At 44.0% G+C, this 25,692-nt stretch overlaps 2 protein-coding genes across 2 annotated transcripts in view; both read left to right on the top strand.

Annotated features, from left to right (window-relative positions):
- Window positions 1-12,278, top strand: part of LOC144506227 (organic solute transporter subunit alpha-like) — a 32,451-nt gene extending 20,173 nt beyond the window's left edge. The window contains exons 3-8 of the mRNA XM_078232084.1: window positions 1,301-1,374; window positions 3,488-3,646; window positions 9,115-9,226; window positions 9,940-10,086; window positions 11,464-11,569; window positions 12,073-12,278. Of these exons, the coding sequence (XP_078088210.1) occupies window positions 1,301-1,374; window positions 3,488-3,646; window positions 9,115-9,226; window positions 9,940-10,086; window positions 11,464-11,569; window positions 12,073-12,251 (777 nt within the window). The 3' untranslated portion in view covers window positions 12,252-12,278. The remainder of the gene's footprint in view (window positions 1-1,300; window positions 1,375-3,487; window positions 3,647-9,114; window positions 9,227-9,939; window positions 10,087-11,463; window positions 11,570-12,072) is intronic.
- A 10,628-nt stretch (window positions 12,279-22,906) lies between these two features.
- Window positions 22,907-25,692, top strand: part of LOC144506055 (organic solute transporter subunit alpha-like) — a 63,639-nt gene continuing 60,853 nt past the window's right edge. The window contains exon 1 of the mRNA XM_078231873.1: window positions 22,907-23,009. Within this exon, the coding sequence (XP_078087999.1) occupies window positions 22,907-23,009 (103 nt within the window). The remainder of the gene's footprint in view (window positions 23,010-25,692) is intronic.

Genomic DNA, 25,692 nt, shown 5'->3' with positions numbered 1-25,692 from the left:
GTGCTCTGGTTTCCTCCCACAGTCCAAAGATGTGTAGGTTAGGTGGATTGTCCATGATAAATGGGTGAAGTTATGGGATGTTTGGGTCTGGACTAGTTGCTCTTTCGGAGAGTCAGTGCAGACGCAATGGGTCGAATGCCTCCTTCTGCACTGTAGGGATTCTATAGGTAATGATCATCGGCGTGTTTCTCCACTAGCCTTGCCCGTGTTAACATCCCACCTCCAGAAACCACCCCCTCCCCAAATTTGAGTAGAACCAACAGTCCATAATGATTCTCCACCCTCCTCTCAGTGCACTGCCCCGGTTTCCCTTCTCTCTTTGAGGCTCTTCTAAGAAGCTCCAGCCCAGCAGCAGAGGACATCCTCAGGAATGACACATTTCACACTTGACAGTCAACCTCTGGGTACCCTGCCACCGTATCAATCCTCCCCCCCCCCCCCCCCCCCCCCCCGCCGCTCCCCCCAGTACCCTGGAGTCATCCCCCGGGTGCCCTGCAATCAATTCTCCAGTACCCTTCCAGTGATACACTGGTCTCCCTTGAGTGTTATCCCAATCTCCCTTGAGTGTTTCATTGGTCTCACTTTGAATCCCCAGCAGCCCCGAGTCAAGCTTGGTGTCCACTGAGTGAGCCTGATGTTCCCAAAGTCAGACTCCTGTACTCCTGAGTCAAGCCTGGTGTCCCCGGGTCAGAGCTGGTACTCTCAACCGCCTGAATACGGGGAGCCACTCAGCGAGCACTGCACTCACCTCTGAGCTCCCCTCAGAGGCGCACCTTTTGAAGCCAGAGATTTGCATCATTCTGACCTCACGCTGCCTTGGATGGATTTTTTGATGGGGTGGGGGTTATGATTATGGTATATGGGTCCAATAATACGGTTTCCTCCCACAGTCCAAAGATGTGCGGGTTAGGTGGATTGGCCATGCTAAATTGCCCCTTAGTGTCAGGAGACTAGCTAGGGTAAATGCATGGGGTTATGGGGATAGGGCCTGGGTGGGATTGTGGTCAGTGCAGACTTGATGGGCCGAATGGCCTCTTTCCGCACTATAGGATTCTATGATTCTATAATGAGGCGCAAATGTATTATAATGATGTTCCCGATGTCGATGACCACTGATGGGGGGAGGGGATGATCACAGCAAGCTTTCACGCCAATATAAAAGGCAACTTTGGACTGCTTGCGATATTTTCTGCTCTTGTCACTGAAACTGTCCAACATGAACATGAGCGGAAAACCCCGGCCTCTGTTTTACAATATTTAAACTATTAAAAAGTAACAGTGGTTTATGTTTATGTTTCAGGTGATAGCATCTACATCTTGTGTTGGGATGTGGATTCCTCGAGCTTCAATGATCACAGATTTGACAACAGCGGTGTATGTATTTCTTCTGTGTCCTGTCACTCCTCGTGTACATTAAATTTTGATTGTCGGCATTAAATTCTGGGCAGTAGAAATGCCTTGAAATTATATACTATCTACAGCAAGGAATCACAAACATTCCAATCAAACCTCTCAGATTGGTACCAAAAAACACATTCTTGGTTACTGCAGGTGGAATTGGCTGATCTCACTTTCTATAGAGCATCTGATGTGATGTTTTCAAGTTAAAATGAAAAAAAAACAACAGAAGACAGAGCTACCAGTAAATGTGAAACTGTCTCCCTTTACAATGTTCAAAATGAATTGAGAATGCAGGCGAATACAATTGTTTAATGTCTTTATTTTAGCTATACAATAACAATTGATTCATTTTGAAACAAGATTGGGGATGTCAAGCTGTAAAGTTTATTTACCTGAACTGGGTGAACTATTTTAAACTGGTTAAAAACCTGAACTATTTTAAACTGGTTAAAAACCTGAACTATTTTAAACTGGATAAAAACCTGAACTATTTTAAACTGGTTAAAATTTGTGATGAAAGAAAGAAAATTTCAAAAACAGATGGGCCAAACATTTCAGTGGGCGGGATTTTCCAGTGATGCTCCCCCAAGCTAAGCAGACCTTTTGCTTGTCTGTCGAATTCTCCATCTCATCTGTGACAATTCCTGCGGTGTGCGGCACTGGGAGATTTAGGACAATGTTACACCATTCCTTGGTGTAATTGCCAGAACTTCCTTTTCGAAGTGGGGCCTGTGCTCACAGTGAAGGTGAATTGGAGATGGGAAACCACTCTACAGACCTGGTTCTCTGAGCCATACTCCCAACATGTGTGGATCCTCACTTGAAGTGCAGGATCACAGAATTACCCCACCAAGTGATAAAATTGGCATAAGTTCCTCATATTCATAACAAAGTACTTATTTCCATTACCTTATCCTCTCTTCCTGGGTCTTTGCCAGTCAAGCATGCAAACATATGCTGCTGCTAGTAAGTGCATAAGAGTAAGTTAGTGATTTAGTCTTTCTAATTTCCTCTTTAAAATAAAGACTGTATTATGTTTCTGCTTGTCATATCTTGACAATAAAATGGGTACGACCAACAATAAGACGGTTTTCAGAAATCAGGGGTGCAGGTTTACATCCCACTGTTATGTGGACATTGACCACATGGCAATTTTAACTGTTTTGTTTTCAACACATTAACTTCCCCATCTCATGTCAAGGAAGTTTTATGCTCTTAGTGGAATGTGAATAATTTCTACTCTTAATTAATCTTCAAGCTAGTAACATGCACAGAAACGATAGGGGAGAAATCTCCCAAAGAGCTCACAGTTTAATAATATCAGTGGAATAGAACTTCACAGGGGAAACGCTTTTACTGACTAATAGTTTTAACAAGTTTCTTTTGACTAGAAATATTTCAGCATGAAACGTAGGTAACTAGTTGGGACCCCCAGAGAAATTGATTAAATGCTGCAGGAAATTCATGGGCTTAGTAACTGAGAGACATTTTAAAATATTCAGGATAAAGCAACAACTAAGAGGAATACAAAGTCATTTAAGTGTAATATATTTCTCATACCTGGAATGGGTGGGTTGTCTTATGAGGAAAAATTGGACAGGTTAGGCTTGTATTCACCGGGATTGAGAAGAGTAAGAGGTGATTTAATTGAAACCTTTAAGATCCTAAGCGACCTTGACAGGGTGGATGTGGAGATAATGTTTTCTCTTGTGGGAGAATCTAGAACTAGGAGTTACAGTTTAAAATAGGAGGTTACTCATTTAAGACAGAAATGAGGAGAATTTTTTTCTCTCAGAGGGTCGTGAGTCTTTGGAACTCTCTTCCTCAAAAGGCAGTGGAAGCAGAGTATTTGAATATTTTGAATATTTTTAAGGCAAAGGTAGCTAGAATCGTGATTAACAAGGGGGTGAAAGGTTATCGGGGCAGCCAGGAATGTGGGATTGAGGTTACAATCAGATCAGTCATGATCTTATTGAATGGTGGACCAGGCTCAAAGGGCTGAGTGGCCTACTCCTGCTCTTAATTCCTATGTTCGTAAACTATTTTGCAGGATACATTTCTTGGACTTTTTTTGTTATTTCTGTAGGTACTGTGCAATTGTTATCCACAAGTTCCTGGAGATGATGATAGAAGAATTTGGAGGTGATGAGGTTTTCCTGAAACACTTTGAAAATACTTTTGTCAGACTTAGCACAGGGCCATGTTGTTGCTGCTGCCCATGTTTACCTGCTGCAAAGATTTCAAGGTGAGCTGTAGATTTGATCAAGAAAAACATTCTTGGAACTCTGGCCTGTTCTTTCTGTAACTGACACGTATTGTACATTCTGAGTTATTGAACTTAGAATTGATAAAGGGTTTGGGTGACTGAGTGACAAAGGTCTCATCAGTTTTGTTCAGGATCTGGGTCATAATCCAACCCATGATGATGGAATGAGACTGTGCTCTCTTTGAATGGACACACCTTATATTAAGTTGATCTTTCTCTACACCTTAGCACGGTAGCACAGTGGTTAGCACTGCTGCTTCACAGCTCCAGGGTCCTGGGTTCGATGCTCGGGTCACTGTCTGTGTGGAGTTTGCACATTCTCCTCGTGTCTGCGTGGGTTTCCTCCGGGTGCTCCGGTTTCCTCCCACAGTCCAAAGATGTGCGGGTTAGGTTGATTGGCCAGGTTAAAAAAAAAAATTGCCCCTTTGAGTCCTGGGATGTGTTGGTTAGAGGGATTAGCGGGTAAAATATGTGGGGGTAGGGCCTGGGTGGGATTGTGGTCGGTGCAGACTCGATGGGCCGAATGGCCTCCTTCTGCACTGTAGGGTTTCTATGATTTCTATGATTTCTATGATTTCTATGACTGTAACACTACATTCTGCACCCTCTCCTTTCTATCTCAATGAACGGTGTGCTTTGTCTGTACAGCATGCAAGAAACAATACTTTTCACTGTATACTAATACGTGACAATAATAAATCAAATCAAGATCTTTGTTAACTGTTCTACTTATGTTTGAAGTGAAGTTATTTGATAATAACCTAGCTCCTTTGATGATCCAGAAAAATAAAATTCTGATAAATTTTCACGACTGGAATGGGATACAAGAACAGGAGTAAGCCGTCTCATGCTGTTCATAAGAACATAAGAACATAAGAAATAGGAGCAGGAGTAGGCCATCTAGCCCCTCGAGCCTGCCCCGCCATTCAATAAGATCATGGCTGATCTGACGTGGATCAGTACCACTTACCCGCCTGATCCCCATAACCCTTAATTCCCTTACCGATCAGGAATCCATCCATCCGCGCTTTAAACATATTCAGCGAGGTAGCCTCCACCACCTCAGTGGGCAGAGAATTCCAGAGATTCACCACCCTCTGGGAGAAGAAGTTCCTCCTCAACTCTGTCTTAAACCGACCCCCCTTTATTTTGAGGCTGTGTCCTCTAGTTTTAACTTCCTTACTAAGTGGAAAGAATCTCTCCGCCTCCACCCTATCCAGCCCCCGCATTATCTTATAAGTCTCCATAAGATCCCCCCTCATCCTTCTAAACTCCAACGAGTACAAACCCAATCTCCTCAGCCTCTCCTCATAATCCAAACCCCTCATCTCCGGTATCAACCTGGTGAACCTTCTCTGCACTCCCTCCAATGCCAATATATCCTTCCTCATATAAGGGGACCAATACTGCACACAGTATTCCAGCTGCGGCCTCACCAATGCCCTGTACAGGTGCATCAAGACATCCCTGCTTTTATATTCTATCCCCCTCGCAATATAGGCCAACATCCCATTTGCCTTCTTGATCACCTGTTGTACCTGCAGACTGGGCTTTTGCGTCTCATGCACAAGGACCCCCAGGTCCCTTTGCACGGTAGCATGTTTTAATTTGTTTCCATTGAGATAGTAATCCCATTTGTTATTATTTCCTCCAAAGTGTATAACCTCGCATTTCTCAACGTTATACTCCATTTGCCATATCCTCGCCCACTCACTCAGCCTGTCCAAATCTCTCTGCAGATCTTCTCCGTCCTCCACACGATTCACTTTTCCACTTATCTTTGTGTCGTCTGCAAACTTCGTTACCCTACACTCCGTCCCCTCCTCCAGATCATCTATATAAATGGTAAACAGTTGCGGCCCGAGTACCGATCCCTGCGGCACGCCACTAGTTACCTTCCTCCAACCGGAAAAACACCCATTTATTCCGACTCTTTGCTTCCTGTCGGATAGCCAGTCCCCAATCCACTTTAACACACTACCCCCAACTCCGTGTGCCCTAATCTTCTTCAGCAGCCTTTTATGGGGCACCTTATCAAACGCCTTTTGGAAATCCAAAAACACCGCATCCACCGGTTCTCCTCCATCAACCGCCCTAGTCACATCTTCATAAAAATCCAACATGTTCGTCAACCACGACTTTCCCCTCATGAATCCATGCTGCGTCTGATTGATCGAACCATTTCTATCCAGATGCCCTGCTATCTCCTCTTTAATAATGGATTCCAGCATTTTCCCTACTACAGACGTTAAGCTGACCGGCCTATAGTTACCCGCCTTTTGTCTCCTTCCTTTTTTAAACAGCGGCGTAACATGAGCCGTTTTCCAATCAACCGGCACTACCCCAGAATGCAACGAGTTTTGATAAATAATCACTAACGCATCCACTATTACCACTGACATTTCTTTCAATACCCTGGGATGCATTCCATCCGGACCCGGGGACTTGTCCACCTTCAGTCCCATTAGTCTACCCAGCACTGCCTCTCTGGTAACATTAATCAGTTAGATATGGTTGATATGTATAGCACAACTCTGTTTTAACCTCCTTTTTCCCATACCCAAAAGAAATCCAATAATCTCAGTTTTGAAATTTTCAATTAGCCTAACCTCACCACCATTTTGGGAGGGAGTTCCATTCACAACTCTTTGTAAATGGGAAGATCGCACTGATGTTCTTTACGTTTGGATGAAGACATATTAGGGCTTTGTAATTGGAAACTTAACTCTTCTTCTCATCTATTATATACTTGACCATGAAATACTTTATATTGATGGGACAAAAATCCGAAAGTCATCCAGTCCTCTATTCTCAGTTTCTTTTTTGAGGGCATGTTTACATTGAAAGCTTGACAATCTTTGACATCTTACCAGAATGATCATAGAACATAGAACATTACAGCCCAGTACAGGCCCTTCGGCCCTCGATGTTGCACCGACCTGTGAAACCAATCTAAAGCCCATCTAACCTACACTATTCCAATATCATCCATATGTTTATCCAATGACCATTTAAATGCCCTTAATGTTGGCGAGTCTGTTGCAGGCAGGGCATTCCATACCAGGCAGCATCCTGGTAAATCTCCTCTGCACCCTTTCCAATGCTTCCACATCCTTCCTATAATGCGGCGACCAGAACTGTACGCAATACTCCAAGTGCGGCCGCACCAGAGTTTTGTACAGCTGCAACATGACTTCATGGCTCCGAAACTCAATCCCTCTACCAATAAAAGCTAACACACCGTCCACCTTCTTAACAACCCTATCAACCTGGGTGCCAACTTTCAGGGATCTATGCACATGGACACCGAGATCTCTCTGCTCATCCACACTACCAAGTATCTTACCATTAGCCCAGTACTCTGTATGCCTGTCACCCCTTCCAAAGTGAATCACCTCACACTTTTCCACATTAAACTCCATTTGCCACCTCTCAGCCCAGCGCTGCAGCTTATCTATGTCCCTCTGTAACCTGCAACATCCTTCCGCACTGTCCACAACTCCACCGACTTTAGTGTCATCTGCAAATTTACTAACCCATCCTTCTACGCCCTCATCCAGGTCATTTATAACAATGACAAACAGCAGTGGCCCCAAAACAGATCCTTGTGGTACACCACTAGTAACTGAACTCCAGGATGAACATTTCCCATCAACCACCACCCTCTGATCATTTTTCATCTGTAAGTATAGATGCTGAATATTAATAGAATATTCACTCAAGGAGAGTATCACATAAACCTTGATCCTATATTCACCTAATATTCACATACAATGGACTTTCCAGAAGAGATTACTTTTATTCTTTCTGGGATATGATCTTTGCTGTCAGGGCCAGCATTTGTTGTCCATCCTGAATTGTCCTTGAACTGAGAGGCTTTCTCACTTTTTTTTCTCAATGTTGACCATATTGCTGTGGCTCTGGAGTCACAAGCATGCCAGATCAGGTAAAGATGACACATTTCCTGCCCTAAAGGACATTAGTGAAACTGATTGGTGTTTATAACAATCGATGATGATTTTATGGACACTAGCTTTATGTTCCTGATTTATTAACTGGATTCAAATTTCATCAGCTGCCATGGTGGGATTCAAACTCATGCCTTGAGAGAATTCACCTGGGCTTCTGGATTACTAGTCCAGTGACATCACCACTACCCCACCATCTCCCTCATTAGAAACAATCAAGTTAAAATATTACCTGCATTTTGCTTTCTCCAGTCCATATACATAGAAGTGATTTTAACCCAAGTATCATTCACTTGATAATGAGTATATTTGATTCCTGATTTGGACAGGTTCCTACCACACCAGAAATAATGGTCAGAATTTCACAGGGCAGTGGTGGTCATTACACTGCTGATTAGTAAGGGCCAATCTCACCTTGGCTGGCCATGGAAACCCCAACTATATTTTACATTCATCGGGCAGTTAATTGCCTATAGGTAGGGCTTTGGCCCCTAAGAACAGCCATTTATTCAGATGGCTGGCAATTCTTCAGTCCCAGCAGTGCCACTAGCAGCAGGCCAGAACCAACCACCAAGAAGAAGGCCACAAGAAATAAGATAACTTAGGTGGGGGTTGTCTGAGCCTGCCATTTAGGCAGGCCCTGGTAAGGGGGTAGATTCACTCATGAGGGTGGGAGAGGTGTTTTTCAGTGGGGGTGGCAGGAGAGGGTGAGGGCCCTTTATGGTCCACAGGATTTCCAATCAGAAGGGTCACCCCCCCCCCCCCCCCCACTTCCCCGTACAAGTCTGCAAGAAGGCTACCAGATAATATATCAATGGTGTCAGAAAGAGCCCTTTAAGTAGCCCTTTATTGGCCTTCCATCATGCTCCCATGAGGCCTTGTAAAATCCGTGCCAAAATTTCATTACATCTGTAAGCCATGACGTGGAGCCCCCTCATGCACTGATATGTTACAGAGTTGTAAAGACGGGTTCTTCTGACATAGCATTATTTATGGCAGGCTCCTGGTTATACTCAAATGATGTGTACAGTTGGTTAATCTGGGAAAATCAACAGATTCCAATCTTGTACAGTTCACGGTGGCTACTTTACTATGGCCTCGTGATATGTAGAAATATATTGGTTAGTGTTCTGTCACTCCAAAGAATATTTTTAATGGTATGTTAATAGAATGCTCCACACAGGATGATGTACACAAATTGGATGCAGTGCTTCCTACAATACAATGGTGTCGACACATTGAATGTACTTAATTCATTATATATAAAGTGTTTTGAGATGTCTTGAGGCCATGGAATGAAATCAATAAATGCAAATGTTTCCTTTTCTTTCCAAAAAGCATCACAAGGTGCTTCACAGTGTGGCCTGAATTAAGTCACTTGCTAGGTTAATGAGTTTAAAGTAAATGGAAGACCTAAACTAATGACTTATATTTGTCATTTTAAACTGCTGACTAAATATGTTGTCTGTTTCTTTTTAGGCGTCTGATGTTCTTGCTAAAATTGGGAACATTTCAGCTAGCTTTCTTGCGGCCGGTCCTAATGATCTTCACATTAGTCCTTTGGGCGAATGGGACATTCAACCCAGATGATGTACGTTCTCTTTTCTCTGTTAAGCTAGATGCTAGAATGTGAATGGAATAAATAAAAATGTTGGTGATAAGTTGACAAATTTTAATTACAGGTTAGAAATTGACAAGCTTGCTCTTTTTCTGACCTGCTGACTAAGCAGTTCATTTTTCAAAGTTCACATCTTTGGGTTAATGCTGAAATTTTCTGTAAGAATACATGTAATTATTTCTCAGCGATTCTGTAGTGTAATGTTCAATGAAAATGATAAAACTGAATGATTGTAGGGAGCATTCTGAAGAGAGGATTATGATGCCGGATTACAGACTAAGAACTCTCATCTTCATCATGCCACATCATGGAATGTTGCCCAATGCTTAGCAGTATGTGTACAAAGCTGTTGTCCATATATCTGTATGATGGGTTACCAATCTTCACTGTGCACTAATGTGCATATACCAAGTGGAGCACACCATTACTCCATTGTAGGTTGATCTGTTCTACCCAATTCAATAAATAAAAACAAAAAACTTATGGTATGGAGCTATTCTTGGGGCTAAAGCGATATGGTGGGGAAACGGGGGATCAGGTTATTGAATTTGATAATCATAATGAATGGTGGAGCAGGCTTGAAGGGCTGAATAGCCTACTCTTGCTTCTAGTTTCTATGTTTCCAACTGTCAATAATCAGATGCTTTTTCAATGAAGATAACAGCTTATGATTTCTTATTTTACAGCTTTCTGTGAGTGGACCTGAAATATGGATTAACATTTCCCTTACTGTGTCCACAATAGTTGCACTGTGGCCAGTTTCAATTGTTTTTTACAAAGTCAAAGATGAACTTAAAAATCAGAAGATAACGCCCAAATTCATCCTTTTCAAGGTAGATTGAATTCTGCACCTTACAGCTATTTGAGAAACATTGATTATTTCTTATTTAAAAGGAACAAGTATTAGCTACCAGGCTGTTTTGCACTTCAGTGGTATAATTGGAGAAACAAAGTTATACAATATCAACCTTTTAAAACACACGTGTAAAACAATAAGAATGGTAAAATTATTGTTTCCTATTACTCTTTGTTCATTCTAAAAATACATTTCCGTATGTGGAGACTGTTTCCTATGAACTGAAATGAATAATATTCTGTGCAACAGGAAAGTGTTAGCATATCTAAAGGAGAACCGTAATGGAAACCTCATGATTTTGTACCAGAGATTATCCAGGCTGCCACCATGTTCCACAATGCACTTCTAAAAGTGGAAAATAGCACACTGTTAAAGTAAATAATTAAATTTATTTACATGACCATCAATATGATTATTTATTTATTTTATTGATTTATTTAAGCTGTTAAAAATAATGACTTCAAAACCTTAATTTTCCTTTAACTGACTTTATTGTGAAATGTTATCTGGTAAAAGTCTATGGAGCCAATTTGCTGTTTGAGGTGGAAATACCTACTCCGACCCAGGAATTGAAGATGCAAGAAAAACAAAAACTCCTGGGTTGTCATATATAAACTTGATACACAAGGTCAAAGATCTTCATAAGCAGATGTTCATGTGGTCAAATGTCAAATCACAAAACCTCCAGGACTACCTCCAACCAGAGCTGGCAAGTCCATCCTCTCCCCAGCTGTGACAACAAGAAAAAGGAACAAATGGGGCTTTACGAGATCACACAAAATAACAGATTTAAAAACAACATCTGATGTAAACCCAAGGCCCAGAACTGAATGCGGAAATGCAGGGGGGCAGCTGTTGCAATTTGAAGTTATCTGAAAAGAAAAATAATGTGAAATGACAGGATTATTTTTTTCAAGGAAAAAAGTAGGATTGAATTAAGTGGAATATTCTTAGACTGCAATTCTGTTTGCTCACATGTCATCTGTGAATAAAACAGCTTACAATTCATATCTGATTTTGACTTGCCAAAGGTTTCAATCCCCCATTTGAATGATTGGAGAAGCAGAAATGAGAACTGTTAATTACACAGTATCCAATTCGGACCACAAGGCAACCTGGTTGTACAATTAGAGGCACAATGATTGACAATCACTAATGGACCCCAGAGAATATTTAAGGTAGACCCGAAACTTATAACAACCACCCTGCCTTTGTGTGAACCAGTTGAAGTAATCCATTAAAAAAAATTGGTTAGCTTGAGAAAATGCAATTTGTTAAAGCATTTTGCACAGGTTTAATTATCATGGTTTATAGTATACTCAATGGTTTCAATTTTCTACTATTTTTTCTGCAGATTTCATTCATTCTTAATCAACTCCAAGCTCTAATTATCAATATAACAGCATCAGCAGGTGGCATAGCCTGTACACCTCCATTTTCGCCCGCAGCCAGAGGAATGTGTATGTTATTATATTTCAAATCTATAATTCTCCATAAATTTCTGCTCAAGGAGAGAGCATGTAAATTTCTTATTATTTGTGAGTATTCATTTAAGGAATATCCGACGGATGTACAGCAATGATCCTTACTATTCCTGTGCATTTCTAAGTGGTCCAGTGTAGTTAGAATAAAAGCATGTACCTGCCAAATAGTTAATTTGATGTGGGGCAGCCCTGCGTCAAAATTGATATATTAATTTTTTTGACAGATTCACTGTGTAAGCAGGACTTTGTTTTATTAATGCAAGGCCTCTTTCGCTTTCATGTCAAGTCAGAAATTAGGCTGTAACATTGTAGCCAGTCCTCACCACTAGCTCACTAACAACAAAGCCTCACAATATCACTTAAAGATTTATTGAGACTTATGCACAAATTGCCAAGGCAACCTCCATTCTAATTAATAGAAATCTTTTGCTTAAATGCCAAGCCACTCAATTAGCTAATTATAGCTCTATCTTTTGCAGATATGAATCAGCAGCTTGTCATAATGGAGATGTTTATCATCACTTTGATATCACAAATTTACTACAGGAGGAAATACCATTTGAAAGAAATAGATGAAAAGCAACCCACAGTAAAAACTCAAGATGGTCAAAACCACCTGAGTGGTACCATAACAGAAGGTGGAAAGTCAAGTGTGTAAGGCAATAATAAACACATTTTTCATCACAAGAATTCAGCTTATGTCATTGATGGTTTCTTAGTGATTGGTTGGGCCTTTTCCAATTGCCAGTCTGTCAGCCCAATAGCACAAATGTATTTGTTTTGATTCTCAGCTATATTAACACTTAAACAGGAGGCCTGTGCTGAGCTCTTTGTTTCCATTTGCAACCTCTTTGGGCCATTAATTGCTGTTACCCGATGATACAAGCGAGCAGTGAGAATAGTGTGGAGGGGAGCGAAATGGCCCAGGATTCTGAACTGTGGCTAGACCATCGATATTTGCAGGAGTGTTTTTGATTAGTGGAGATATGGGAAGGGATACTTAGTGTGGGGTAGTGAGGTGACGGTAGGTCTCCTCGAGTAATTGTGCTCCTTTACTGCTGCTGTCATAATGGTTTTAGCTGTCTGCAATACTTACTGCCAGATGAAAATGCAATGAAAACGAGCCTGGTAGTTCCTTCACAAATCCACTCAGACAGCATTTGCAGATGCAATAAGGTTGATACCCTGGCTCAGTCCGCCTTGCAAGATTCAATGCTCATGAGGTGTATTGGACAGAAAACTAGGGGCCGCTTGCCCGGCTTTTCTGTTTGTTAATTTAACTGGATGGAAAATCTGGGATGCAGGTCTGTGTTTTCCTGATCAGCATTTCCTGTGAATGGCATTTCTTAATTAGACCAGGGAGTTAACCCTACTCAGAGGTAAATGCAGGGCTAAACAACTCCCCAGATAGAATCACAGAATAAGGGCTGATTCTACACCCAGAACTGAGGAAGCTATCTGAATCTCATACACTCTGGTAGCTTTACAGCTAAAAAAATGGATTGTGAAATTATTGTTTATCTTTACTGGGTATCATGTTCAAAGTAAAACCTTAAAGTTACCACTCATGTTCATTCACCCAATTCATTGTTTGGAATGTTCCTCAAATGTTGGTAATTGACTGAAGAGAGTCCAACTTGATTTATCACAAACGTCTCAAAGTTAAGAAACATTTGTCAAAATGTAACTTCTTCCCAAAATCATGTGATATTCTTTTTTCTTCTGTTCTACGACCACTTTTGAGTATTTTTTCTAATTTTGAGGAATTTATGAATCATTAGTCCCTTGGGGCTGGGTAAGATGTCCCCTCACCGATAGGTTCGAAGATGGGATGCAGGGAGGAGGGCAAGTAAAATCCAACAGGCTTTGCTCCTGCCATCTACACGTCAGTCCTAGCACTCACCACCCCCCCCCCCCCCCCCCCCGCCCCCCCCACCACCACCCCCCCAATCCCACTGCAATTAAATGGGGGACAGGGGTGCCTTTGGGCAGCATGCTCACCTTTGGGTTTATTGAGGACCTTATTAAGGCCTTTTAAAAAATTAATTTGTGGCATGTAGGTGTTGCTGGCTAGGCTAGTATTTATTGCCCATCCCTAATTAACCTTGAGAATTAATGGCCACTTAAGGACCTCATCCCACAGCTTTAGCTGCACTGCCTGGTTTCAGGCAAGGGGGAGAAGGACTCCATTGCCAGCCTCCTGGACTCAACAGAAGCACACAAGGTCATTTCCATTCCCCAGCCCCACCCATTCCACCCCCCCCCCCCCAACTCTGCAATCTTAATCCTCCCCTGGATTCTCAAACCCCACCACCCACAAACTCACACCCTCACCCACTTCCAACACCCTCCCCACTCTACCAATGGGTCCCTTCACCAGGGCTAGCCAGCTTGGCATGGCGTGGTGAACTGCCTGCAGTCCCAGATGTGGCCATCGCTCCTGGTGGTGCTGCTTGGTATATAGAGCCGGCAGCATTCAACCACTTAATGCTGCTCACAGTGTTAATCTGCTGCAGGAGATCATGGTGTAGATTCCCCACCCACAGCCACCCAACCTTTTAGCCAGAGCAGGTGGGGATTAAGTAGCGCTGTTAAATCCAAGCCTTGGAATAGTTCTAACCGAGGAATTTTACTTTTAAGGGATGGCAGAAGCAACATTTATAAATTAATTACACAAATTTCAAACCTGCAAAATAGCATGTAAGAAAAAATTAATGCGAAAGTAAAATTAAAAGTTTATTTATTAATCACAAGTAAGGCTTACATTAACACTGCAATGAAGTTACTGTGAAATTCCCCTAGAAATTCACCTAGAAATGCCATACTTAGCTACCTGAAAATGCTATAACTGTCATTGAGTTGGATTTAGAAAACATATTCTTCATTCAATGTGCAAATTCCAACATACTGTGAGAAATTGATTAAAGTTTCAAGTGTATTTATTAGTGTCACAAGTAGGCTTACATTAACATTTCAATGAAGTTACTGTGAAAATTCCCTAGTCACCACACTCCGGTGCCTGTTCAGGAGAATTTAGCACGGTCAATGCACCTAACCAGCACAACTTTCGGACTGTGAGAGGAAACCAGAGCACCTGGAGGAAACACGGGGAGATCGTGTAGACTCCACACAGACAGTGACCCAAGCTGGGAATCGAACCTGGCACTGTGAGGCGGCATTGACTGATCATTTGTATATTTAGACTAATTAAAAATTAGATCTTTTCATTCAAATGTTGAGTGTTAATTTGATCCATTGTATAGTACAGTATCTAATCATGGGAAGTGGTATAATCAGAAATTATTAAGTCTATCTGCTTTCATCAAAATCAGTAGTTTTACAGAACAAATTCTTGAGATCTGATAATGTAAAATAAATATGTACTATAGAACAGAACAGTATTGTGCAAAAAAAGAGATGTCAAATTAAAGTAAGTAACACTTGGTGGCTGTAAATGAAAGAGAAAAGCAAAAAGTGTGTGAACGAAGTATCAACTGATTCACTGTATGATATTTAGATTATTATTTGCATACATTCCTTACCCATATACTTTTTAACTTATGCTTTGTACTACGTTAGTTTTGTGCCTGCTAATAAAACTAAATAATTAATTTTAAATTGTTGTGGTCCAGTGGTTAATTAAAGGATATATAGCATGTTTTACAAACTCAGTGCATCCCAAAGCACTTTGTACCCAATGAATTATAATCATTTTTGTAATGTAGGAAAGTTGCCAACCAAATTGTACACAGCAAAATCCCTCAAACAGCAATGTGATAGTGATTCGATAGAACATAGAACATAGAACAGTACAGCACAGAACAGGCCCTTCGGCCCACGATGTTGTGCCGAGCTTTATCTGAAACCAAGATCAAGCTATCCCACTCCCTATCATCCTGGTGTGCTCCATGTGCCTATCCAATAACTGCTTAAATGTTCCTAAAGTGTCTGACTCCACTATCACTGCAGGCAGTCCATTCCACACCCCAACCACTCTCTGCGTAAAGAACCTACCTCTGATATCCTTCCTGTATCTCCCACCACGAACCCTATAGTTATGCCCCCTTGTAATAGCTCCATCCACCCGAGGAAATAGTCTTTGAACGTTCACTCGATCTATCCCCTTCATCATTTTATAAACCTCTATTAAGTCTCCCCTCAGCCTCCTCCGCTCCAGAGAGAACAGCCCTAGCTCCCGCAACCTTTCCTCATAAGACCTACCCTCCAAACCAGGCAGCATCCTGGTAAATCTCCTCTGCACTCTTTCCAGCGCTTCCACATCCTTCTTATAGTGAGGTGACCAGAACTGCACACAATATTCCAAATGTGGTCTCACCAAGGTCCTGTACAGTTGCAGCATAACCCCACGGCTCTTAAACTCCAACCCCCTGTTAATAAAAGCTAACACACTATAGGCCTTCTTCACAGCTCTATCCACTTGAGTGGCAACCTTTAGAGATCTGTGGATATGAACCCCAAGATCTCTCTGTTCCTCCACAGTCTTCAGAACCCTACCTTTGACCCTGTAATCCACATTTAAATTAGTCCTACCAAAATGAATCACCTCACATTTATCAGGGTTAAACTCCATTTGCCATTTTTCAGCCCAGCTTTGCATCCTATCTATGTCTCTTTGCAGCCTACAACACCCCTCCACCTCATCCACTACTCCACCAATCTTGGTGTCATCAGCAAATTTACTGATCCACCCTTCAGCCCCCTCCTCTAAGTCATTAATAAAAATCACAAAGAGCAGAGGACCAAGCACTGATCCCTGCGGCACTCCGCTAGCAACCTGCCTCCAATCCAAAAATTTTCCATCCACCACCACCCTCTGTCTTCGATCAGACAGCCAGTTACCTATCCAATCGGCCAACTTTCCCTCTATCCCACACCTCCTCACTTTCATCATAAGCCGACCATGGGGGACCTTATCATACGCCTTACTAAAATCCATGTATATGACATCAACTGCCCTACCTTCATCAACACACTTAGTTACCTCCTCAAAAAATTCTATCAAATTTGTGAGGCACGACTTGCCCTTCATGAATCTGTGCTGACTATCCCGGATTAATCCGCATCTTTCTAAATGGTCGTAAATCCCATCTCTAAGGACCCTTTCCATCAATTTACCAACCACCGAAGTAAGACTAACCGGTCTATAATTACCAGGGTCATTTCTATTCCCTTTCTTAAACAGAGGAACAACATTCGCCATTCTCCAGTCCTCTGGCACCATCCCCGTGGACAGCGAGGACCCCAAGATCAAAGCCAAAGGCTCTGCAATCTCATCCCTTGCCTCCCAAAGAATCCTAGGATACATTTCATCAGGCCCAGGGGACTTATCGACCTTCAGTTTATTCAAAACTGCCAGGACATCCTCCCTCCGAACATCTATTTCCTCCAGCCTATTAGCCTGTAACACCTTCTCTTCCTCAAAAACATGGCCCCTCTCCTTGGTGAACACTGAAGAAAAGTATTCATTCATCACCTCGCCTATCTCTACTGACTCCATACACAAGTTCCCACTACTGTCCTTGACCGGCCCTAACCTCACCCTGGTCATTCTTTTATTCCTCACATAAGAGTAAAAAGCCTTGGGGTTTTCTTTGATCCGACCCGCCAAGGACTTCTCGTGTCCCCTCCTAGCTCTCCTAAGCCCCTTTTTCAGCTCATTCCTTGCTAACTTGTAACCCTCAATCGAGCCATCTGAACCTTGTTTCCTCATCCCTACATAAGCTTCCCTCTTCCTTTTCACAAGACATTCCACCTCTTTTGTGAACCATGGTTCCCTCACTCGGCCATTTCCTCCCTGCCTGACAGGGACATACCTATCAAGGATATCCAGTATTTGTTCCTTGAAAAAGTTCCACTTTTCATTAGTGTCTTTCCCTGACAGTTTCTGTTCCCAACTTATGCCCCCTAATTCTTGCCTAATCGCATCATAATTACCTCTCCCCCAATTGTAAACCTTGCCCTGCCGTATGGCCCTATCCCTCTCCATTGCAATAACAAAAGACACCGAATTGTGGTCACTATCTCCAAAGTGCTCCCCCACAACCAAATCTAACACTTGGCCCGGTTCATTTCCCAGTACCAAATCCAATGTGGCCTCACCTCTTGTCAGCCTATCCACATATTGTGTCAGGAAACCCTCCTGTACACACTGCACAAAAACTGCCCCATCCGAACTATTTGACCTACAAAGGTTCCAATCAATATTTGGAAAGTTAAAGTCCCCCATGACAACTTCCCTGTGACCCCTACACATATCCATAATCTGCTTAGCAATTTCTTCCTCCACATCTCTATTACTATTTGGGGGCCTATAGTAAACTCCTAACAACGTGACCGCTCCTTTCCTATTTCTAACCTCAGCCCATATTACCTCAGTGTGCAGATCCCCCTCGAAGTGCCTTTCCGCAGCCGTTAAACTATCCTTGATTAACAATGCCACTCCTCCACCTCTTTTACCAGCTTCCCTACACTTAGTAAAATATCTATACCCCGGAACGTCCAACAACCATTCCTGTCCTTGGCCACAACATCGTAGTCCCAAGTACCAATCCACGCCCCAAGTTCATCTACCTTGTTCCGGATGCTCCTTGCATTGAAGTAGACACACTTCAACCCACCTTCCTGTCTACCGGTACCCACCCTTGACCCTGATACCTTCCCCAATACCTCACCACCCTCACTGACTTCTGGACTACAACTCCTTTTCCCACTCCCCTGACAAATTAGTTTAAACCCCCCTGAAGAGCCGTAACAAATTTCCCTCCTTGGATATTGGTGCCCCTCTGGTTCAGGTGCACCCCGTCCTGTTTGCACAGGTCCCACCTTCCCCAGAATGTGTTCCAATTATCCACGTATCTGAAACTCTCCCTCCTACACCATCCCTGCAACCACATGTTTAACTGCACTCTCTCCCTGTTCCTCAACTCGCAATCACGTGGCACCGGCAACGTACCAGAGATGACCACATGTTTCGTCTTGGCTCTCAGCTTCCAGCCCAGCTCCAGAAATTCCTGCTTTAAATCCCCGTCCCTTCTCTTACCTATGTCATTGGTACCAATGTGTACCACGACTTGTGACTGTTTCCCCTCCCCCTTCAGAATCCGGAAAACACGGTCTGAGACGTCACGGACCTTGGCATCCGGTAGGCAACATACCATCCGTGAGTCTCTTTTGCTGCCACAGAACCTCCTATCTATCCCTCTAACTAATGAGACCCCAATTACTATTGCCCTCCCGCTCTGCCCCTTACCCTCCCGAGCCACAGAGATGGACACAGTGCTGGAGATCCTCTCACTGCGGCTCACCACTGGTATGTCATCCCCCTCAACCGTATCCAAAGCGGAATACTTGTTGCTAAGGGGAACAACCACCGGGGATCCCTGCACGGACTGCTTCCTCCCAGCCCCTCTCACCGTCACCCATCTGTTTTCATTCCTCGGAGTAACTGTATCCTTAAAGCTTCTGTCTATGGCCACCTCTGCGTCCCTAATGATCCTAAGTTCATCCAACTCCAGCTCCAGTTCCCTAACACGGTTTTGGAGGAGCTGCAGATGGGTGCACTTCCCACAGATGTAATCAGCAGGGACACTGTCATCGTCCCTCACCTCAAACATAGTGCAAGAGGAACATAGCACTGCCTGCACACCCATCCCCTCTAGATACCTTGCCAGTACCAGGTAGAAACAGCAAGAATTAATTAAACTCACCCCTGCTCGCCCTTTCTGCCGAAGCCCTGTGAGCCAAAGCCTTATAGCTCACACTCTGCTTCCCACTCACTCCACTGCCCGCTCCCGACGCTGCCCGCTGTATACTGCAGCCTACCTTTTATACTTCACGCGCTTAAAAAACCCTTCCCAGACTCCTTAGCAGCCCACTTCCAGTTTTCACTTTAAACTTAAAATACAACTGCAAAAGTAAAGGCCAAAAAAAAACACACACTAGCTGACTAATTAAATAAATAAACAATTCAATTAATCTCTCACCAGCACTGCTGCCTCCAATCACTCCCTCTCAGCTTGCTCCAGTGGAGTTTTGCAGCTTGCTCCAGTGATAGTTTGTTTTTGTGATGTTGATTGAGGAATAATATTGAGGAATAATATTGACCGTGCAAAATTCCCCAGCTCATCTTCAAATAGTGCCATGGGACCTTTTACAGCTCTTGAAGTGAAGAGATGGATTACCAAGAAGTTAGTGGTTCAATGAAGCTGTTGGGGAACAGGGGTTCAAAGACACAGAAAAAGAGAAGGCCCTTTCAGCAATTAATGTGAGTGTACCAAAGAGTCTCAATCGGAAAGTTTAAACTCTCTAGGAAGAAATCCTGCAGACTGCCGAGGAACTGTGTTTCTCATGTGTTTGCTTTGAAGTTAAACTAATAGTGAATGTGGAGGGCGGTTTTTGGGTGTCTCAGGGAGGAATACCAATTGAAGAAGAGTATCTACTGAACTTCCAGAAATTGAACAGCCCAAGCCTTGGTGTTGAGATGATGGTAAATCTTCACTGGGTATTTTGTGTCTATAAGGGTATTGCTAGGATAAAAGGACTAGAGTGAGGTTGAATCATTATCTGGTGTTTGAAATCTTTCCAACCTGGCATCATAATTCACTACCCCAGTGACTTCCTCCAACCTTGTCTCAGCAAATGGATTGGCTCCAGGTCCAACTCCTGAACATCTTCCTCTAGTGGGGGAGGATGGCCAGGTTAGGATGTCCACCTCTGATTATGGCTCTTTTAGAACATAGAACATAGAAAGCCACAGCACAAACAGGCCCTTCGGCCCACAAAAGTTGCGCTGATCATATCCCTACCTCTAGGCCTATCTATAGCCCTCAATCCCATTAAATCCCATGTACTCATCCAGAAGTCTTTTAAAAGATCCCAACGAGTTTGCCTCCACCACCACCGACGTCAGCCGATTCCACTCACCCACCACCCTCTGAGTGAAAAACTTACCCCTGACATCTCCTCTGTACCTACCCCCCAGCACCTTAAACCTGTGTCCTCTCGTAGCAACCATTTCAGCCCTTGGAAATAGCCTCTGAGAGTCTACCCTATCCAGACCTCTCAACATCTTGTAAACCTCTATCAGGTCACCTCTCATCCTTCGTCTCTCCAGGGAGAAGAGACCAAGCTCCCTCAACCTATCCTCATAAGGCATGCCCCCCAATCCAGGCAACATCCTTGTAAATCTCCTCTGCACCCTTTCAATGGCTTCAACATCTTTCCTGTAATGAGGTGACCAGAACTGCGCGCAGTACTCCAAGTGGGGTCTAACCAGGGTCCTATAAAGCTGCAGCATTATCTCCCGACTCCTAAACTCAATCCCTCGATTAATGAAGGCTAGTATGCCGTACGCCTTCTTGACCGCATCCTCCACCTGCGAGGCCGATTTAAGAGTCCTATGGACCCGGACCCCAAGGTCCTTCTGATCCTCTACACTGCTAAGAATGGTACCCTTCATATTATACTGCTGCTTCATCCCATTGGATCTGCCAAAATGGATCACTACACACTTATCCGGGTTGAAGTCCATCTGCCACTTCTCCGCCCAGTCTTGCATTCTATCTATGTCTCGCTGCAACTTCTGACATCCCTCCAAACTATCCACAACACCACCTACCTTGGTGTCGTCAGCAAACTTACCAACCCATCCCTCCACTTCCTCATCCAGGTCATTTTCATGTCATTGCGCCCTTCTTCTCCTGGAAATGATATAGGACGTTGTATTGACATTGCTATGCTGCAATCATACCTTCAAATATGTGACTAATATGTACTTTGTCGAGGGCCAACGTTTCTCAATGCTCCTTGTCAGCTAACAGATGCTAGAGTACCATCCATTTTCCCATCATGCAGAGTGGCATGTCCGCATCATGACACCTTTTACACCTATACAGTAGCCAACCCCCCATTCAAGCCTTTCACACCCTCACACCCTTCATCCATATCCAAAATGGTTAGTCACTCACCCTTGCATATTTCAAAAGGTCAGTGAGCCTTTTCCAGCACTGCCACCAGGTTCTCTGTGCCCCCACAGCTGCTGACTTCTGCTGTGACCTTCATCCAGGTTGGTTTAGTCTGGCTGTGAGGTCTCCTCTTCCCATCATCTTGCATGAGGACCTCCCACCTATCATAGACAGCCTGGAAGACGACCCGCAGGGAGTCATCATCAAATTGTGGGGGTGTGGGTCCGGACCCCTCAGCAGTTAATTACTCCATTCTCTCCTCCAACTGTGAAGGGACAAAGTGAGATTAGTGCAAAATTTGAGTCTTTTCCGAGACACTTGCTATTCATTACGGGAATTAGTCAGCTACATTCAAATTATAGAATCCCTAAAGTACAGAAGGAGGCCATTCGGCCCATCGAGTCTGTACCAATCACAATCCCACCCAGACCCTACTCCCGTAGCCCCACACATTTACCCTGCTAATCCCCCTGACACTATGGTCAATTTAGCATAGCCAATCCACCTAACCTGCACATCTTTGGACTGTGGAAGGAAACCAGAGCCCCCGAAGGAAATCTACGTAGACACAGGGAGAAAGTGCAAACTCCACACCAACAGTGACCCGAGGCCGGAATTGAACCTGGGTCCCTGGTTCTGTGAGGCAGCAGTGCTAACGACTGTGCCACCGTGCCGTCCCAAATGTCCTTTCCTTCTTGAATGACTTCCTACTAGCAAGAAAGTTAAACAAGCTCTTATCTGCTGTAATTCTTCAAAGGATTTAAATGTCTTCCTGCAAAGGTCTTCAACCTCCAACGTATGATTTGTGCTACAGTCCTGTGCCGGGTGCCTGTGAATGGGTGACGATGAACAATTTCCAGTTTATGGCCTGCCCCTTCTGCCCTCAGACTTCCCACCTTGTATTGCTGATTGGGCATACTGCGCACCATTCCTCACTGCTCTTGGCCAGCATCCCTCCAGGCACTCGCTTGGATGCAACATACATTATCAGATGTCTTTGAGTGAAGTGACCCCCAACACTAAACTATCATTCAAAATCAAATTTATCAATTGAACGTTCAAATATTCTATACAAAAAACAACTTAATCATTCTTGTGTATTCCTCTGTCTGCCTTTGCCTGTCCTAGTTCATCTAGTAAGAAGTTTAACAACACCAGGTTAAAGTCCAACAGGTTTATTTGGTAGCAAAAGCCACACAAGCTACAAGCCACAAAAGCCACACTAGTTCATCTACTCAGTACTACCCTAGTGGCTGCAGCTTGGCTGGTGAAAGGCTGCTGACATTCAATGGTGGAGACTGCAGACGACTTTGCAGGACAACCTTGCACAATGCTAGAGCTACTCGAAGATCCAGCTTTGGACTACACCATCTGGGAATGGGCAGCAGCAGTTTGGGCTGGCTGGCTGACTGGCAACAACAAGGGCACTGCAGGTTGGCACTGGTAGGAGGATGAATGTTGCCATCCTGAGAGAAAAAAGAAGAGTTGTGCTCCATGGCACCACTGATCGTTCCTCAGCTGGTGCCTCAGCAATTCTAATAATGTGCTGCAGAACAGATGACTAGACCGTGATTCACTGCAAGCCCCTTTGAACACCAGGACTAGCAGTCAAGACGACTGCATCTGAGCTTACATGGCTTCTGTGGACCTTCCAACACAGGACCCAGGCATCGGGCAATTCCTGCTTGTATTGCAATCGAAGTTAAGATATCAGCCATCTGACGCTGCAATTTGGTTTAATGTGGCCGCCACATCCATGCTGAAAATGGTGAGCTGCAAATTCTGTGCAAAGCCACTTTCAAGATTGGTACCAGACTCCTTCATGCTCATTGACTGTGACTACAGGTTTTCTGTCAGAAGTGCGAATGCACCAAACATTTTGATGGGCGTACACATCAGCTTTTATTTGTATACTATCCCTTTGGCATTTTGGCTTCCTCATCTCTGTAATTCATATGTGACCTCACCCACCAGCAAACAGGCAAATGCACTACCATTTCCTATTGCCCTGGTTCTGGGCCTCTTGTGTCTCACGATGTGCAGATGCTCCCACTAAGCTATCCATTAAATTACAACCAGTGTCAGTATCTGAGCTGCTGGATGTGAGTGTGAGAGCAAGTGATGGCGTTTCTTTAATATCAGTCTCCGACATTAGGGTGAGGGCATGCAGCCATATGTGTCCCCTGTCAGTTATGTGCTATTGCTTGCAATTGTGTGTCACCTTGACCTGCAAAAGGGAGGGCAGTGTGTCAGGAGTGCAACACAAGCTATTCAGGTAATGTGCCTGTCATGGTTGAGTAGCTGGCAATGTGTCAAAGTTCTAATATATGACCGTAGGTTTGCAGCAGTGCGAATTGTATGAAGGTGAGGTGACACTACGGGCCTGATTTTACCATCACGTTGCACCCTTTTTCGGGCGCAAAAACTTGGTAAAGTTGGGCGTGAGGCGAGTAGTGCGATCCGTGCCCACCTCCACACCATTTCCTCCTTTACCAAGGCCGAAAAATGGCCGCGATCGGGACTGCGCTTGAAACGGGTGTGACGGCCATTTAAATGCAGTTGCATGCATTTAAATTGACTTAATGAGCTGCACGGCCAACTTTACTGGCATTTCCCCCTTTACCACCGTGTTTACCCATCCAGAATCGGCGCAAAACAGACATGCTCCATAAAAGTCCGATTCGGGCGCTCCAGTTAGTGAGGAGGTAGGTGCCTAGCGTCTGGTGGCTCTCTGCTCGAGATCCGTGGGGGGGGCGAGGGGGGGAAGGTGGGGCTGCCACCACTCTGCCTGAGATCAGTGAAGGGAAAGGGGGAGTCCACTGCCACTCTGCCTGAGATCAGTGGAGGGGAAGGGGAGGTCGCTGCCACTCTGCCTGAGATCAGTGGAGGGGAAGGGGGAGGGGCCCACGATCAGTCTGGGTGGCGGGGGGGGGGGGGGGGGGGGGGATAAGGGGGTCAGTAATGTTGTGGGGGTGGGGCAATGTCTGGGGGGGCCAGTGGGAGGCATTATCCGGCCTGGGAGGGATGTGGCAGGTGAACAGCATTCTATCAGTTTTTCTTTTGCGCATGCGCAGTTGGAGGCACTGATCGGAGCTGCAGGGTTTCAGGCGCGTTAAGCCCCACCCACAGGCTTGTGCAGCACAATTCAGACTCGTTGATTTTTTTCAGGCAGAGTGCGTATTGGGGTGTCTCAGAATGGGTCTAAAAGTCGGATCTGAAACACTCCCAGTTTCAAGTCTGCCCAGCACTTAGAATCAAAATGGTAAAATAGGGCCCTATGAATGTATGGTCTTAATCATGATTGATAATAAGGAAATAAGGGTGGTGCATTGAGCTGTATGTGTGAAATCAGTGGAGCAGTTAGCGTAATACGACATTTGAACATGCATTTGCTGACCTTGACCACTTGTGTGAGGTCTTTGAAATTCTTTACAGCACGGCATCCAGGTCCTTCGGCCTAGGCTGCCAGCATTGACCACGATGACGATCTGCTCCTACTGCTTTGACAGTGTCTGCCTGGAAGATCTCTGGTTCCCTGTGAATAGAGGAGCTCTCTCCTCATGTCCATATCCTGTACTGAGGCCTGTGCTGCAGCAGAGAAATTTGTAACCGATGTCTTGCCAGGCTATGCTTTTCTTGTCTTTCTTGGGGAAAACTCTTTGCTGGAATGAACCCTAGATGTTAGAGCATAAAATAGATACCATAAATTCCTTTCTGTTTCTGAATTTGTATCATAAAGTTTATTTTACTTTGTCCAAATCCCATGGAATCTTGTGGCTTTATTCACCAAGTAAGCATCTTGACACTCAAACTTTATCTATTTTAAACAAAACATTATTTGTCCCAAATTAGATCTTCGCCCCCATGTTCCAGCGTCTGGTCAAGAATCATAACAATACCAGTGCTTTGCTTCTGCTCAACTGGGGAAGCCCCTCCAACCTGGATATAATCCTTGACCATGTCCATTCCAATTCCTGCATTCCTACTCTCAGTCATTCCCCTCCAGCCCAGAACCACAGTAGGGTTTTCCATGTCCTCATCTTTCACTCCACCAGTCTCCACATTGAAAAGATCACCCCCAACTATTTCCACCCCCTCCAACATGATGCCACTACC

Source organism: Mustelus asterias, chromosome 17, assembly GCF_964213995.1.
Source record: "Mustelus asterias chromosome 17, sMusAst1.hap1.1, whole genome shotgun sequence".
Classification (NCBI taxonomy): Eukaryota; Metazoa; Chordata; class Chondrichthyes; order Carcharhiniformes; family Triakidae; genus Mustelus; species Mustelus asterias.
The sequence above is the reverse complement of the archived record's forward strand: the minus strand, read 5'-3'. Positions and strand labels throughout refer to the sequence as shown.